Source organism: Ictalurus furcatus, chromosome 14 (assembly GCF_023375685.1).
Source record: "Ictalurus furcatus strain D&B chromosome 14, Billie_1.0, whole genome shotgun sequence".
Classification (NCBI taxonomy): Eukaryota; Metazoa; Chordata; class Actinopteri; order Siluriformes; family Ictaluridae; genus Ictalurus; species Ictalurus furcatus.
This window is the reverse complement of record NC_071268.1, coordinates 13,954,967-13,971,102: the sequence shown is the minus strand read 5'-3', so window position 1 is coordinate 13,971,102 and position 16,136 is coordinate 13,954,967. Positions and strand designations below refer to the sequence as shown.

Here is a 16,136-nt window from a genome sequence, read left to right as displayed (position 1 = left end):
AAACCAGTGTGTGGTGTTTATTTCCTCTGAGTTTTTATATTCCACCCCATCACATTTGCTTATATCACTTATTACTACAGTCAGGTTATTTCATGACGGGGTGCTTGTGTTTACTCCTGCAGTGTCCCAAATGCAGCACACCTCTTCGTCTATGACCATCTGTTCTGAAAGTCTTCCATAAAGAAACTTCTACCAGCTCCAGTTGGCAAAGCCTGTTGCCCCCTCACCCCCACCCTCTCCATAATGTGGGTGTAGTTTGTATGAATAATTAAAAATAAGGATCACTATCGTGTAAGAAGGGTTATTTATATTGATGGTGGTGAAGGGAGGAGTTGGAGGTTTCCATCTAATGTTTCAGGTGCTTGCTAGCCCATTGGCCTCTGTGTGAAACTACTTCCATAAAGAGGAAGATGGGCTTTCCTTCAACATTAGGGAATGCAATATAACCCTTCAGATTATGCCAGCTTCTTGCAGCAGACACAGTCGTCCCCCCCAACTCTCTCGGCTGTGAGCTCTTCTCCACCTTCTTCCGCTCATAGGTGAGCGCCTGCGTTCTCTCTTTCTGTCACTTGCTCTGTGCTATGCTGCAGCTGATCTTTGAGCATATGTGCTGCATTCAAGCTTTTGGATTAGCACCTTGGCTGTTAGGATGGTCCTGTCTGATCTAATTGTGTCTGATCTGGAGGGTGTTTGTTGGTTTTGCAGTAAACAGACACAGTAAACAGACGTGTTACAGTGTCTGTGTTCTTTAGTCTTTGTACATAAGATTACAGTAGGAGGGGGGAAAAAACACTCCTTTAATTACGATAATATAATGATCCTATATACATTTATTAAGTTATATATGGCCTTCTTAGATGATGATTGTGTATGCATTTGGATAGAGGGTTTTCTGTAATTCTTCATGTAAGTGAAAAATCAAGTTATTTAAGTAGCTCATATCAGTTTACACATCTGCTGGTTGATAAATTGTGTGTTGAGCTGAGATATAAAAACAAAATTCCTCAAGGTTCTGATCTCCAGAAAGTGATATGGCAGTGTTTATCTTGTTGCGTCTTCAAAATCTCCATATGCGAATATGAGGCTTCAGATGGCATTTCTGATGTGCATGGAATGTGAGAGACACTATGAGGATCCCAGTGCCATAGTGTATGCAACGGGCTTTGTGTGAGTGGAAAAAAGATAACGGGAGATTAACTCACATTATCGAGATCTTAATTCTGGTGAAATATTCTGACCTTTAAATTGTGGTGGCTGACTTTGTAAGAGAGGTGATGATGTGCATCATACATTAGAATTAGTGACATAAAGAAATGCTAGTTTTTCTTTTGCTGTTTATCTGTTCGATTCTAATTTTGTTCCATGAAATTTGCTTCATATTTGGATTTTATTTTATTTTTTTCACACCAGGATGACATTCTTGTCTTGTCTTGAATATATTAAACAGTCCTGATAAGCTGCGTGCAAATACTTTTTTGTCACCAGTTTGTGCTATGCTGAATAAGCTTACAGAGCTTTTTCATATGAATCCTAAGCCACTTTATAAACCACAGGAGCTAATGTATATGTCATCTTAGCTATCTCAGGACATTTCCAGAAGGCCAGGTGGACTCTGAAGTCGTATCAAGTGTTTTGACAATCGTCCAAAAATACAAGCCTGTCAAGCAAGTGAGCTGAAGAACCTCATACTCACCCAAATATAGCATCTTAAATTGATTTCCACAACACATGCCAAAATAAGGATTCCCACATATTGTGATTGGAATAGGTTTAAAATTGGCTATGATAAAACCAAACTTCACTGTAATGTTCTTAAGATATATATATATTTTTAAAGTTGTATGCTGATATATGCATGATATGTATGCTGGTATGTTGATGCCATTAGTTATTATTAGTTTATTTTCTGGAAGCGTTTTGAAATATCACTGAGACATTTGTCAGTCAAAGCCATTTATTTCCACATATACAGAGTACAGTAAAATTCTACCTTGTGAATTACTCCTGCACAGAGTTGAACAATAAATATCATAGGATGTATATAAAGCAGTGGCACCATTATAAACAACAGCAGACACTGTACAGTTTGTGCACATAGTAGGCATAAGCATACATGTTGGAATGAAAATGATAGCAGATTAACATGACTGTTAAAGTATCTGTTAAAATGTCAAGTGACTGCAAATGAAGTGAACTGCGCACAATGTTAAGAGTTCAGTGTGCAGTTCAATGTGCATAAGTGTTATCAGTATAGTTTACTCCCACAACCTCAAAATGCCTTATTGCTTTAATATATTTAATAGCAAAAAAATAAAAAGGCTTTTGATTTTCTCTTTTACAACTATTAGCTCTTCACTCCAATAAATAAATACTAAACTGTACACTTGCTTGTCCCTGAGGGGTATGTTTTTTTTTTTTTTTTTTTTTTTTTAGTATTTATCGTTTAGATTGGAAAGGTAAAATACACCCTATAGGTAAGATACACCCTAAAGGTAAAAAAAAAAAAAAAAAAGACATTCCAGTGACCAAAGATAAGATCAAATAAGATCCTTTATTGATCCCATATAGAGGAAATTCAGGTTGGCACAGCAGCACAAGTAGGAGGAGTAACATCAAAGAAAAGAAACACATTTCCATAAATACCTATACAATAGAAATAATAGAAACAATAAAATAGATCTGTGTGTATGTACATATGCTAGAGTTCTATTTCTGTATGTACATATGCAATATGTGGTATGACAATTAACTGTTGAGTGTGTGTGTTTGTGAGACTCGGTCAATGGAGTAAGATATACTGTGTATTGTAGCCAAGTAATAGTACATTTCTTAAATATTTTAATATCTTTTTATCCAAGGCAGTGATCCAATGTTTACATTTTAATTCTGTTATAGTATGCTGATTTTGTTGAATATTGCTACTATTGTGAAACTTAACGGACTTCCCTTTGTACTACAGGGTGTAAAAACTAAATCCAGCCAAAATGTCGGAGTAAGTACCTTGCGATCTTTATTTTGATCATGTTCTAGGTGTACATTGTAGATTCAACAAATCATAGAAAAAGTTACATGTGTGAAAGTAAACAAACAGAACTTGAGGCAGTTCATTTGAATTTCTATATATTGCAAGCCATGTATGTGTGAAATAAATTAGTGGAGGTTCACTGGAGCTCTAAAAATGCAAAAATACCCACAATGAATTTCAAAAATGTATTGTGACTCTGCATGTATAAATAATACTTTATCTGACATTTATAAACACTTTCACCATTCCCATCCAAACACTTAAGGAAAAAGATGTCATCGAGTCGCAAGCATAATCTGAAGGTATGTTTTTATTTATCTGTTCGTCTTTCCTAGATTAATATGATTTTGCGCATTTATTTGCTTATTTATTACAAGATAGAGAATTTAGTTGCAATGAAGGAATGCCATGAAACTGATTATAAATCTGTGTTTCAGAGCTTGATGCTCTCCATCGCTAAAGGTTTACTTGAGGTTGAAGCAAAGGAAAAAGAAGAGGAGAGGAAAAGGTACATGGTAGAGACATGCCCTCCATTATCCCTGCCAAGTGGTGTACAAGCACTACAGGTACTAACACAAATACACCCAGCATTGCTTTAGACATTTTAGCCTTGATGCATATAGTTCATTCATGTCACATATTAAAAAAAAAAAATCTATATATGCTGTACAGTGGTATCTCAAACTAAGGCCATGCTGTTTTGCCTCTGGGTTGTTTACAGGAGCTGTGCAAAGAACTTCACCATAAAATTGATGTGATTGATGAGGAGAGATATGATCTGGCGAACAAAGTTGACAAAAGTTCTAAGGAGGTACAGTTAGACTAGAGATGCACCGATACTAAATTTCTCAGCCAATACCGATAACCGATTATTCAGAGTGATATCGGCCGATACCGATAATTCTGCCTTTTATGCCTTCTTTTAAATTAATAATAATTAATTCCACAATTCTGAAGGAAATGTAAATAAAAACTTTATTCTCTCCATTTCAACAAGTTGTTTCACAGTAACTGGTCTCATAAACAAAAAACACATTACTCTAAATAACATTAGCACATTAACCAAATTCTGAACATTAATGTAAGATTTCTTAACTTATTGAATGTTATTAATTCATATTAACATTGACTAAATTCTAAAAAACCTCCTGTTAGTATCACATTCGCTCACCACAAACAAAAGCATTTCTACTTCATCACAGACATCAAACTGGTAATATATAATATAATTTTTTTATATATATTAACATTAACTGGATATGAAATACACTACTCTACAAATATATTTTTCTGTGCAATATATACTTTTTTCTCAACTTATCTTCATTTAAATCTTTCAACAGGCCCTTTAATGCAGCGCGAGCAGCGCAGCAAAAAAAATAATTCGACGCCGAAACTCCCGCTTCACTGCTGCAGCGTCCGGTGTAAAATTTTAGCAGTGCAGAGTTTGCAGAGCTTACACACTGCAGTTTTGTCGTCATTCCACACAAGAGACATCATCTTTACACATAGGACGAAATCGATGTGTTTTCCCGCCATCTTTTGATTGACAGAATATAATCGGCACTGATCATCAGATGTTTTTAAACTATCGGCCCATAGTGGGAACAATAGCCTTTATAGGTGCATCTCTAATTTAGACCTCACACGAGACCACAGTATCTCAATAAACAGCATTCATAATTAAGGTTATTTATGTGATTGTTCTTCTGCACCACACTAGATTGAGGACATGAAAATTAAAGTTCAGGATCTGAAGGGCAAGTTCAAGAAGCCAGCTCTGAGGAAGGTGCGCATGTCTGCTGATCAGATGCTTCAGGCTCTGCTCGGCTCTAAACACAAGGTGTCTCTGGACCTGAGAGCCAACCTGAAACAAGTGAAGAAGGAGGTCAAGGAGGAGGTGGGGGCTCAATTATTTTTACTACAACAGCATTATCACCAGTGGTATTATTTACAAATAAAGGTTTATGAACTTTATAATGATGTATAATCTTTAAATACTAACTTTTCTGTGTGTGCCACAGGATAAGGAACTGCGTGATGTCGGGGACTGGCGTAAAAACGTTGAAGATAAGGCTGGCATGGATGGCAGAAAGAAGATGTTTGAGTCCGAGGCTTAAATAATCATATGTAGTCTAGTCTTCAATGCTTCTACGGATTAACTGTTGTGTGCTGCTGCAAGAGGAATGGAAATGTCAGGTTTAGCATATGGACAAAATCATTGATAGTATCAGAAATGGCAAAGCAAAACAAATGAAATGTTGTAAGTGTTATATTCTGTTTCAGAATATAAGTTTCAGAATTCAGTTGTATTTTGTGCAGTTATAAAGAACTTCATACAGAACATTTGTATTGTGCAATTCAATTTTCCAGTGCATGAATAAACGGTCTAAAGTACATTTGCATTTTTGTCTTAATTTATGTCAAAATAATGCCATACTTTTCCATGCAAGGGCTATAAAAGGTTAACAAAATCTGCATTATTGCTTATCATTTCATTGTTTTTAAAATAATTATTATAATTATTTGTTACGTTGTAAGTTGCCAGTTTTGGACATTTTTTAGTGCTGTTTCCTAGTCTTCCTTTAGCTGATGTAGTTGACTTCTGATGCCATTAACAGTATGGCAATAAAAACAATTAATAAAAGTTGTCTTTCAAAGCTAAAACATCACAAATATTTTACATTTGCATATTAAGTACCTATTATCTATTCTGTGTAGTACGGCTTCTAATTCACAGGTAAAGGTATGCAGCATAATTTAAATGAAGTAATGCAGTGTTATAATACTGCAATTAACCTTTTTCTCATGTCTTGCAAGCTTAAGTATGGTTCAAATGATGGATGACTTCAGGACATTCTTTTGTTTACGGTAAGGCAAGTTGATATCTTACAGTATCTACAAGGTGTCCGAAAAGACAGGAACCAGTGAGATTAAAACTACAACTAATTTTGTATTTATTATTTGCAACATATGCTCTATATGTTCACCCTTATACTCCATGCATTTTCTCTGTATCATGTTTTTTGCAGATTTTGCAGACACCCTGTAAATGGATTGTATCCTTATGAGTTGACAGTTTTTTCTAGTGCCATTTACCAGTATCCCTTTGGATGATGTAATTGACTTCTGATACTATTTATAGTATATAACCAATTAATAAAAAATTAATAAAACTTGTTTCTAAGAGCTAAAACAACAAATTAAAGTTTTAAATTTGCATATTAAGTACCTATTATATATTGTGTGTAGTTCTGCTTCTAATTCCTAGACACAGTTAAGACTTTAACAGCATAATTTATATTTTGCAATACATTACAGCATCTTATACAGTATATTACAGTATCTATATTGACTGTATTTATATCCACTAAGGTATATTTTGATAGTTTTGATATCTACTATATTATCTAGTATTGACTGTATTGATATCTACTACAATATCTATATTGACTGTATTGATATCTACTACAATATCTATATTGACTGTATTGATATCTACTACAATATCTATATTGTCTGTATTGATATCTACTACAGTATATATATTGATAGTTTTGATATCTACTATATTATCTAGTATTGATATCTACTACAGTGTCTGTATTGATAGTTTTGAGATCTACTATATTATCTAGTATTGATATCTACTACATATTGATATCTATATGTAGTAGTGTCTATATTGACTGTTGACTGTATTGATATCTATTTCATTTGTATTGATTGTAGTAATATATATTATTCAAAGTTATCTATTATTCAAACTGTGATGATGTTGAGCTCTAAGGTCCCTTTCAGGGTCTTCTTCCCTGAAAGTTGGTAATAAAGATAATACCTCAATAATAATCTTGAGGGATGTGTTATTTATATTGAAGAAGCAGAGAAAGAAGCCATAGTACTGTATTTCATGACCTTGTCAGCCCATTGGTTTGGTTGGTAATCCATTTCCATAAAGAGAAAGGCAGGATTTAAGGGTGATCAGAGAATGCAATATATAACATCTTTGCTCTTCAGCTGCTTGTGTCTTCGCCTGACAGTAGCTCATCAGCACTTTTACGAGCCTCTGTGTTCTCTTCAGTCTGTAAGGTAAGGGATATTCTTTGATTTATTTAGCTGTGCTTTCATCCGTTCCATGTTTTGTGCAGACTTGCATCATTCTTACATAATTTCTACATTATTGTTGTTTCCACTGGTATTATACCTGTACATCTTTACTGTGAAATGAAGATTAAGGTAAAATTAATAATGGTGTTGAATTAAACATTATTTCATTTTGGCCATACATGCACACATTTTTAGCATAATTTGGTTCATGCTTAATTTATTTCCAAATACACAATGTTATTGGTAATATGAAATGGACTTGAAAACCATTGAGTTTGGTGAACATGTTTTGTGTGTTTTAGTGAAGAGTGGACAGAGAGAGCCAGGATGCTTGCTTAATATATGGAGTGATGATGTGGCACTTTGAAAGTCTACACCTCCTTCAGCAATAAATTATGAAAATGATACTGCAAAGTTTTACTTCTTGTCAACACCCACATCCTGTCATGTGTAATAGGTTGTTCACAAAAATGTGTTTCACTTCCAAATGATAAAATGGTTAAATTGATTAAAAATATATGTAATCCATCAGCTATTCTATATACCACTTCCACGGAAGGATAAAACTATCTCATTTTTAGTGTTCTCTAGCCTCTAAGAATAGCCAAAGAAGTGAAGGGTTTTATATGCCCTAACAACTGTCTTTGTAGCTTTCTAAGCATGTAGTTAAGGAGTGTGATGACCATCTGAACAGGCTTAAGCTGTTAACTCAGTCATCAGTTAGACAGTCAGCCTACTCAGTTGCTCCACGACGGATAAATAAAGGCTAAGAATGGAGTCAGTTATGAAGGAATAAAGGACACTGAGTTATTTTTGAGTGCTTCGCTAATGTCTTGGTCATCTCAAAGATGTTCCATAAGGCTGGGTCTGTCTCTCGGCACGTCTAACAGTTGTGGTGTCTCATTGCAGAGACCTCACTAAGAAAATATCAGACAAGGATATGAGGCCACATAGCCTACTCACATCTCAGATTTAGAATCAGGGATCTGGTCATGTGCATGTGACACTTTAAAGACATAATGAACTTGAACATGAATTTGACTTTGCACTATGCTCTGTACAGTATGTTTTCAAAGTTCCATTTCAGATGTTCTCAGAGGTCAAGCTTTCAATATTTTTTTCTTTAAAGGTCGAGAAGCAACATCAGATTTGAAAAAACAAAACAAAAATAAAAAACATTGACATTTTACTGCCTGAATTAATTACTTAAAAGTTGACATTTTCTTAATAATTAGATTCTGTGGAGCATTAATTATACTGAAATGTCTAACACATCATTGTCCTCCCAAGAATACACCATAAGCAGACAATGTATGTGCTCTTTCTTTGTATTACTGTCACCAGGAAACAAAGCCAAGCAGCCAACATGACTGAGTGAGTAATACTGTATTTTGAGTCACTCACTTTGCTAAGAAGTAGTGCTAAAGAACTTAGCATTATGGGAACCTGATCTCATGAGAAATATGCATATGCATAGGAAATATACAAGACAGTCATGTGAATTGTTGTGAATTAAGGACTAGAAAAATAAAAGTTATACATAATATTTAACTTATAGCTTATAATTTATTATGAAAATTATAATGTAACTACAGAAACAAGGGGAAACCCCCCACATATCTATGTTTTTGTTCTGGTAGAAACAAAAAAATGTCCATGAGCCGGAAACACAGCCTGAAGGTAAATATCTTTGTTTAGATTGTAACAATTTTGCCACTAGTGATATAGCATGTATACTGTAACATATTTTACATGAAACTATTGAGTATGGGCAAATGATGCAAGAATAAATCCTCAGATTGATTGTGTGTCTGATAAACTTCTGTCTCCAGAGCTTAATGCTTCAGGTTGCAAGAGACTTGTTAGAAGTTGAAGCTGGAGAGAAAGTGCAAGAGAGGAAGAAGTACATGGAAGAGCACTGCCCTCCTCTTTGTTTACCCAGCAGCAAGGAGGAGTTACAGGTAAAACTCATGCTAACTTTTCCTCTAGAACTGAAAGACTTTAAGTTATTCTATTAATATAGACACTTATACATGAAATAAAAGTACCCTGGCCTATCTCCCATGGTAGACACTTGGGCTTAACTTTACATATTTAATTAAGTTTCCCTTAACTGACATTATTTAACACAATTAGTTTTAATGAATATAAAGGTGTACACGTCTGCTACAGGGAGACTGAGACTATGACAGGAATGACAGTGACCAACATGAAACTTAAGGAACATTTGCGGTTAACTAGTATAATTCACAAGTGAGGTTGAAAAACAAGTTCAAATATTAGACAAGATTTCAGTAAATTAGTAGCATATTTAGGGACATGCAGTAATGAACCCCCCCCCCCCTTTTTGTCATGAGAGTCAGAATCATGTTTAGTCATCTTTAGTCAAAACAGGCATATAACATTTAAACAATCATCTAATATGTGTTAAATTGCATTGTTACTTTACAATAACCTATGGTTTACTAATGCTAGGTTTAAATATTGTTACTGTTAATTAAAGCTGTACACTGCTCTGGATAAAAGCATCTATCACATGTTATAAATGCAAATGTAGAACACTCAATTTTGCGATCCTGTATAGAGCACTAGATTTAACCTTTTATTCAACAGTGTAAAATGTGTGAAGCACTGTAGTTTTATTTTAAATCCCATTTACTATTCCATATTATTGTGTTTGGAGTCTGTTATCTGTCTAGATCAATATATGGGGTAAATTCAGATGCAGAAGAATACCATTGTTAACATTTTATTGTTATTATAAGGCCTTACTTTAAATGTACCTGTATATGCCCTCAGGCACTGTGCAAAGATCTACATGAAAAGATTATAGTTATTGATGAAGAGCGATACAATCTGGAACACAAAGCCAATATGGTTGTGGATGAAGTAAGTTTTCAAAAAATAAAAGTTTAATCATTTATCACGTTCCTTAATGCTCCATTGACATGTGTTCTCATGCACACTGATTGATTTCTCTCTGTGAACAGGTTAAAGATTTGAATATAAAAATTGTAGACCTCAAGGGCAAGTTCAAGAAACCTCCTCTGAAGAAAGTACGTATGTCAGCTGATGCTATGCTTCAGGCTCTACTCGGCTCCAAACACAAGGTGAACCTGGACCTGAGGGCCAACCTGAAACAAGTGAAGAAAGAGGTCAAGGAGGAGGTGGGGCTTGGATTTTCATCAATCCATTTGATCATTATTTCTACCTGTTAGACATGGATTTTAAAATCTGAGGTTCATTCTGAAGAATCACTTGTGTGTGTATTGATGCTGATGAGCACACATGGAGAGGGGGTTAATTAAAAGCAAATGGCTTTATTTTTCTTATGTTTACCAAAACCAACCAAAAAATTAACTGGCCTGCAACTTAGCAGCCAGAGTATCTTAAAAAAATCTAACTACCTTTAATACTTAGCTAGTTTACATTTATCTTTGATGCCACACTGGTTATAAATTATACAAACATCTAGTCACTTTTCTCCTTCCTTTCACAGGATAAGGAACTGCGTGATGTTGGTGACTGGCGTAAGAGTATTGAAGACAAGGCTGGCATGGGTGGAAGGAAAAAGATGTTTGAGACTGAGGCTTAAATGCACTGACCAGACATGTGTCTCTTAGTGACATTATCAAAATAGTTCCCATTTTGCCAGTAGTAATGCCACAATTGTCTCCATATATTTACAATATTCACAGGTCAACTAACCCATGAATGTTTTTCTATTAAAGCAAACGTGTGTTCCCATCTATAACAGCATTGTGCTTTCACTACAATTTCTTTGTAAATGCATTCAAGATGACTTTTTACCAAATAAATGCACTATGTTGATGAAACAAATATAATTTCTGAATTATTTTAACAATGAATGATTACATTCATGATTACGTAAAACCTTTCCACTTTCTTGTCAAGGGATTCTTTAGGAAGAACGGTAAGTAATTTCTTACAAAGCATGTCTGTTACTTAGAGTGAGTATCTGAACTGTTACATATTCTTGAATGAATATATGATGTTTGTTTAAAAGTATTGTTTTTGTCATATACAGATGCAGACCAGATTGATTTGCATTAGAGGTAAGTTATACTTAGGCCAAAATGCATTTATATACTAACATGCACTAGAGTGTGCTGTCCATCCTGCTCATGGAACTCTGTCCTCCAGGTGAAGATACCTATAATTATAAAACAACACAAAGCTAATAACTTCTGAAGGTAATAACTTGCTCAGATATATATTAAGGTTGAAAGTAACTCGTTAACATGAGAACGGCTAATGGAGCTTTCAATGGGTTCATCATTGTCCTCCTTCCCTTGCATTTCAGGAAACAATTGTACATGTGGAACATTTGTACAGTTCCTGAGACCATAAATCTCAGCTCACAGCAGGACATTAACAAGATATATAAGTCATAAAATAAGAAAAACATCTTAAACGATGAGTTATTTATATGGAGGTTGAGGTTATATGGAAGGGAGGGGCTGAGGCTCGAGTTTCAGATGCATGCTGATCTGTTGGTCTGAGCAGCACACCAATTCCATAAAGAGAGATGCAGTGTTTTGCTGAGCCATCATACAATGTCATTAAAACCCCCATGGTGTTTCAGTAGCTCGTGGCAGTCTCTCTGGATCATACTTGCCGCCTTCTTCTCTTAGGTGAGAACCTCTCAACTGTCTCTCCAGAGTCCAGCTTATTTTCTCTTTAGCACCAGGTGGATTTTATGGATTTGGACAGCATTTTTTTTTTTTTTTTTTAAACCTTGGAACCTTATGAGAAATTCAATCTCCCAGGATCTTCCTGAACGCAATAGCAGATTTTCATTTGATCTGCAGTAACAGAAGAAAATAATTTTATTTGATGTCAAACGGGTTTTTGACATATTGCAGCCCAGTCATTTGAGCAAAGTTTGTTGATGTGGTAACTATACAGTGGCCATTGCAATAATAAAGATTTACATACTTTATTATTGCTGATATTTTGAGTTCATTAGTGAATGAATTTACAAGATTGTTCTTGTAAATTACACACTGATGTTCCAGCTCTGTGTGAATGAGCTGGAAATTTTTGCTTTTGGAAAGTATTTGAAATCTATTTAAATTTTTATCCAATGACTATAGATTTATTCTTTACTAGTCTCTATATGTTCAAAAAGTGTGGTGTACACCCAAATCAATCTGTTGTTCTATACTTATGATATGTGAGTTACTAAACAATGACATACATTTTGGTTTGACCTTTATGAATTTTTTATTTATTTATATGTTGTGCTAGATGATTTATGAGATTATTTAACATACTGAAACTTTATATCTGTGGAAAGAGAACAATTGCAGATGTTCTTGCTTGATGCACGTGCTATGCCTATCAGCTATCAGTGTATATGTCACCCTGTGAAATAATACATGCTTACACACACACACACACACACACAAACATATATATATATATATATATATATATATATATATATATATATATATATATATATATATATATATATATTTATTCCATGACGAAATTATATTACACTTATAGCAGTCTGTTGTAGATGTAAAATGGGAACGACATATCTGCAGTGTTCATCCAGCTGACTACTAAGTTACAAATAATTTTAGACAGATCTTTTCCTTAATTATGCAAATTCAGTTAATAGAAATCGTTCATGCGTATTTGAGTCAGTAAAGATTTCATCATGCTTGTCAAAAGTGGCCATTTGAATTAGACTGATGAATCTCAGATGTCAGAATCTAAAGCACATGCCAAGGTGCGAAGTTATAAATGTGTCCTCCAAGACAAGCACATCACCATAAGAGGGATATACTATGAACAGCTGGCCTCTTAACACTTACTAGCCTAACTTAATTTAGAAAGGATTTTCATTCTGTCTGCACTGCAGGACCCTACCCTTGTAATCTGTCGTGTATTAGTTTCCACAGAAAATCTAGACTAGCAGACACAGGCATAGAGAGTCTGAGTTAAATGCATGTCTAATATTATCATCTAGATAATGCTATCATTTTGCTGGATAAGAAACAAGAAAAATTATCTAGAAATATAATCAGATCTGCTAATGGAATTTCTGCTTAACTTGCTTATATTATCCAGCAAAGTCTTTCTCAGTTAATCTTTACTGAAAAAGCTTCCTATTTGCCTTTTAAACACTGTCCTGAAACAGAAAGGCTCAGAAATCAGAATTAAGCTGCAAGTGTACAGTTTCCCCCCACACTTAAAGCAGACAATAAAACACTGTGTTCCTGAGTTCTAACAAATGCAACAACTTTTCACAGGATCTGAAGCAAACAAGAAGGCAAGATGTCTGAGTAAGTCTTCTAATCTAAATTAGTGAAAATTATACACTTTTCTTTTTTTTTTTTGTTTGGTCTCTTTGTTTATCTGACATGCCAAACAATTAGTGCAGGGAAAAACAGATGAAACACAGTCAATTCAATTTTATAATAAATGTACTTTTGTACTTACAATTTTTCTAACCTTGAAAATGACTGTTTTTTAACAATACCTTTACTGTGAACATTTATCCGTAGTTTAAAACAAAATTATTTTTTTTTTACGCATTATAACAAATGTAATGTAATTTCTGAGCTAAAATCATGCAGATGTATTTCACAGCATAATGTGCCAAATTCGGTTCACTTCACTCACATTTTCTTAAATGTATACTATGTAATATTCAAATACAATTTATTGTTCCCTTTTTTTCCACTGAAAAGCAAAAAGATGTCCTCGAGTCGGAAGCATCATCTAAAGGTTGATCAGCTTTACAATGTGCATCTTACTATTTCTCCCTAGCTATGCTTATAGTGAGTGTTTTATCTAAAATTAAATGTTATATTTCATTTGTGTTCCCCAGAGCTTGATGCTTTCCATTGCTAAAGGTCTCATAGAAGCTGAGGCAATTGAAGCAGTGGCCACAAGGAATGCTTATATGGAGGAGACTTGTCCACCTTTGAGCCTCTCAGGATCTGTGGCAGACCTTCAGGTGGATTTACATGAGTATTTTTTATATTAGTTATATTGTTTTCACATTTTCATTATGTCTCAGACAGATAGGTGATACACCTAGCAAACCTTTAGCTGTATATTTATCATATAGTATTTCTATAGTTAAAGACATGCTAATGATTTGCACACTACTTAGCACTACTTGTATTGTTCTCTGCTTGATATATCGCTTTGCTTGTATTTTCTCATTTGTAAGTCGCTTTGGTTAAAAACGTCTGCTAAATGAATAAATGTAAATGTAATGTACTTACAAATGTGATTTTCCTAAAAATTATGGATTGCAGGAGCTATGCAAGAAGCTGCACTCAAAGATTGACAAAATAGATGAGGAGCGATATGACCTGGCAAGCAAAGTGAGCAAGAGTGACAAAGAGGTATGGATGCTCTGCTACAGTAAAATGTGATTATAACATTTTATCCTCAGCTGTGCATCAAATACTGTATGACTTGTGATCTGTTTGTGTGGAACAGATTGATGACCTGAAAATTAAAGTTCAAGATCTGCAAGGCAAGTTCAAGAAGCCAGCTTTGAAGAAGGTGCGCATGTCTGCAGACTCTATGCTTCAGGCTCTGCTTGGCTCCAAACACAAGGTGAACATGGATCTGAGAGCCAACCTGAAACAAGTAAAGAAAGAGGTCAAAGAGGAGGTGGGTATAAAAGCAGGCTTCAGAGCAACACGTGATGACCATTTGTGGTGATATTATTGCTTGGTTATTCAATTTATGGTCTTTTGGTCTTTTAACACACAAAAACACTTAATGACTTGGTATCAAGTGTTTTATGTTGGATTTTTTTTACAGCCTGCAGAACAAGTTGGTGACTGGCGTAAGAACATTGAGGACAAGGCCGGTATGGATGGCAGGAAGAAGATGTTCGAGACCTCCTAATTGTCTCATAGCACAATGCAGCTGGTTGTTTTTAACTAGAAAAGCAGGCAGTGTACTTTTCTTTGCTTTTACCACATTATAGACCATCATTCTTTTGTATATGACCTAAGGATAAAATATTTCAAAGCATTAAGTCACTTGTTTTGTTCCTGTCTGCTGAATAGTAAGTACTGTACAAATATGTATCAAGTCATAAATAAATATCAGAAGGATTTTAACGATTCCTGTAGTTTGTCTGAATCTGTGCAGTTGGTTTCACTGGGTTTCTGACATTTTGTAGATAAAATACTAATCCAGGGATTTGACATGGTGAATATGATTCGAGGGTTTCGAGGTTCCCAAAACCGCGCTTGATAATTAGCTAACAAGTTCTTTTGGGTGGACCAGAAAAGGGAAAACAAAAAACTAACTAAGCCACTGCTCTAGGCAGTCTGAATTGGAGAGATGAAGAGGATTTCTCACTTAATCAAGACTTAACGAGTGTTTCAGCGAGTTGTCAGGTAAGTTGGTTTTCCTCTGTACCTGGTGTGCCAAATGTCTCTGTTAATGTCTCTGCTGACAATTTTTATCGTACACTAATCACATGCCAAGGCAAATTAATCTTCTTGTTGGCGAGTTCATTTGAACCGCCAAAAACTAGCCACTGTATATAGTTGGAAAACTCTACTGATGGTAATGGATACTTGTGACTCATTTTAATAGTGCTGCAGAGACACTGATGAAGACAGCTGGTAAAGACATGAAGACTTCTGGACAGTGCTCAGAGAAGATACGCAGAGAAACACTGACATCTATCGGTCAATCTGGAACTACAGGTATGACTCCAAGCCTTGCCTTCAGTCTTGCCAATATATAGAGCCTTTATAAAACCACTGGCCTTGCATCTTACTTACCAACCTTATGCATACTTCATGTTAGTCATTTCATTGGTGGTTAATTAGAAATGAAATGTTTTTCATGAGACACACTGAATACACCTGGAATAGAATGAACCGCAAATAAGATAAATGTGCTGAAAAACAAATCGACAAAAAAATGGATAAATGAAAGGAAATTAAATCTAGAAGCTGTGCACACAAGAAGTATAGACTAAAAT

General features: G+C 34.8%; 3 protein-coding genes across 5 annotated transcripts; all 3 read left to right on the top strand.

Moving 5' to 3' along the window:
• The first annotated feature begins 310 nt into the window (after positions 1-310).
• On the top strand, positions 311-5,467 carry LOC128618583 (troponin I, fast skeletal muscle). 2 transcript variants are annotated; one of them, XM_053642261.1, is made up of 7 exons: positions 311-539; positions 2,960-2,992; positions 3,291-3,327; positions 3,463-3,591; positions 3,747-3,836; positions 4,749-4,925; positions 5,050-5,466. In XM_053642261.1, the coding sequence occupies exons 2-7, from the start codon at positions 2,985-2,987 to the stop codon at positions 5,143-5,145; spliced, it is 537 nt and encodes a 178-aa protein (XP_053498236.1). In that variant the 5' UTR covers positions 311-539; positions 2,960-2,984; the 3' UTR covers positions 5,146-5,466. The 2 variants fall into 2 exon arrangements, with proteins under 2 accessions (XP_053498236.1, XP_053498237.1); XM_053642262.1 differs by lacking the exon at positions 311-539 and adding an exon at positions 636-1,668 and having other exon boundaries at positions 5,050-5,467.
• A 1,260-nt stretch (positions 5,468-6,727) lies between these two features.
• On the top strand, positions 6,728-10,787 carry tnni2a.2 (troponin I type 2a (skeletal, fast), tandem duplicate 2). 2 transcript variants are annotated; one of them, XM_053642042.1, is made up of 8 exons: positions 7,072-7,114; positions 7,435-7,589; positions 8,477-8,506; positions 8,773-8,812; positions 8,965-9,093; positions 9,932-10,021; positions 10,123-10,299; positions 10,632-10,787. In XM_053642042.1, the coding sequence occupies exons 2-8, from the start codon at positions 7,528-7,530 to the stop codon at positions 10,725-10,727; spliced, it is 624 nt and encodes a 207-aa protein (XP_053498017.1). In that variant the 5' UTR covers positions 7,072-7,114; positions 7,435-7,527; the 3' UTR covers positions 10,728-10,787. The 2 variants fall into 2 exon arrangements, with proteins under 2 accessions (XP_053498016.1, XP_053498017.1); XM_053642041.1 differs by lacking the exon at positions 7,435-7,589 and having other exon boundaries at positions 6,728-7,114.
• A 928-nt stretch (positions 10,788-11,715) lies between these two features.
• Positions 11,716-15,261, top strand: LOC128618448 (troponin I, fast skeletal muscle). The gene is made up of 7 exons (XM_053642043.1): positions 11,716-11,787; positions 13,420-13,452; positions 13,861-13,897; positions 14,001-14,129; positions 14,437-14,526; positions 14,624-14,800; positions 14,954-15,261. Exons 2-7 carry the CDS (start codon positions 13,445-13,447, stop codon positions 15,038-15,040), a joined length of 528 nt encoding a protein of 175 aa, XP_053498018.1. The 5' UTR covers positions 11,716-11,787; positions 13,420-13,444; the 3' UTR covers positions 15,041-15,261.
• The last annotated feature ends 875 nt before the right edge of the window (positions 15,262-16,136 follow it).

Bases quoted from the DNA above. Each gene is read 5' to 3' on its own strand.
- LOC128618583 (XM_053642262.1), top strand. The intron at 3,328-3,462 runs GTATGTTTTTAT...TCTGTGTTTCAG, and splicing joins GTCGCAAGCATAATCTGAAG to AGCTTGATGCTCTCCATCGC. The intron at 3,592-3,746 runs GTACTAACACAA...GGTTGTTTACAG, and splicing joins GTGGTGTACAAGCACTACAG to GAGCTGTGCAAAGAACTTCA.
- LOC128618448 (XM_053642043.1), top strand. The intron at 13,898-14,000 runs GTTGATCAGCTT...TGTGTTCCCCAG, and splicing joins GTCGGAAGCATCATCTAAAG to AGCTTGATGCTTTCCATTGC. The intron at 14,527-14,623 runs GTATGGATGCTC...TGTGTGGAACAG, and splicing joins TGAGCAAGAGTGACAAAGAG to ATTGATGACCTGAAAATTAA.
- tnni2a.2 (XM_053642041.1), top strand. From the start codon at position 7,014: ATGCAATATATAACATCTTTGCTCTTCAGCTGCTTGTGTCTTCGCCTG. The intron at 8,813-8,964 runs GTAAATATCTTT...TTCTGTCTCCAG, and splicing joins GCCGGAAACACAGCCTGAAG to AGCTTAATGCTTCAGGTTGC. The intron at 10,022-10,122 runs GTAAGTTTTCAA...CTCTGTGAACAG, and splicing joins CCAATATGGTTGTGGATGAA to GTTAAAGATTTGAATATAAA.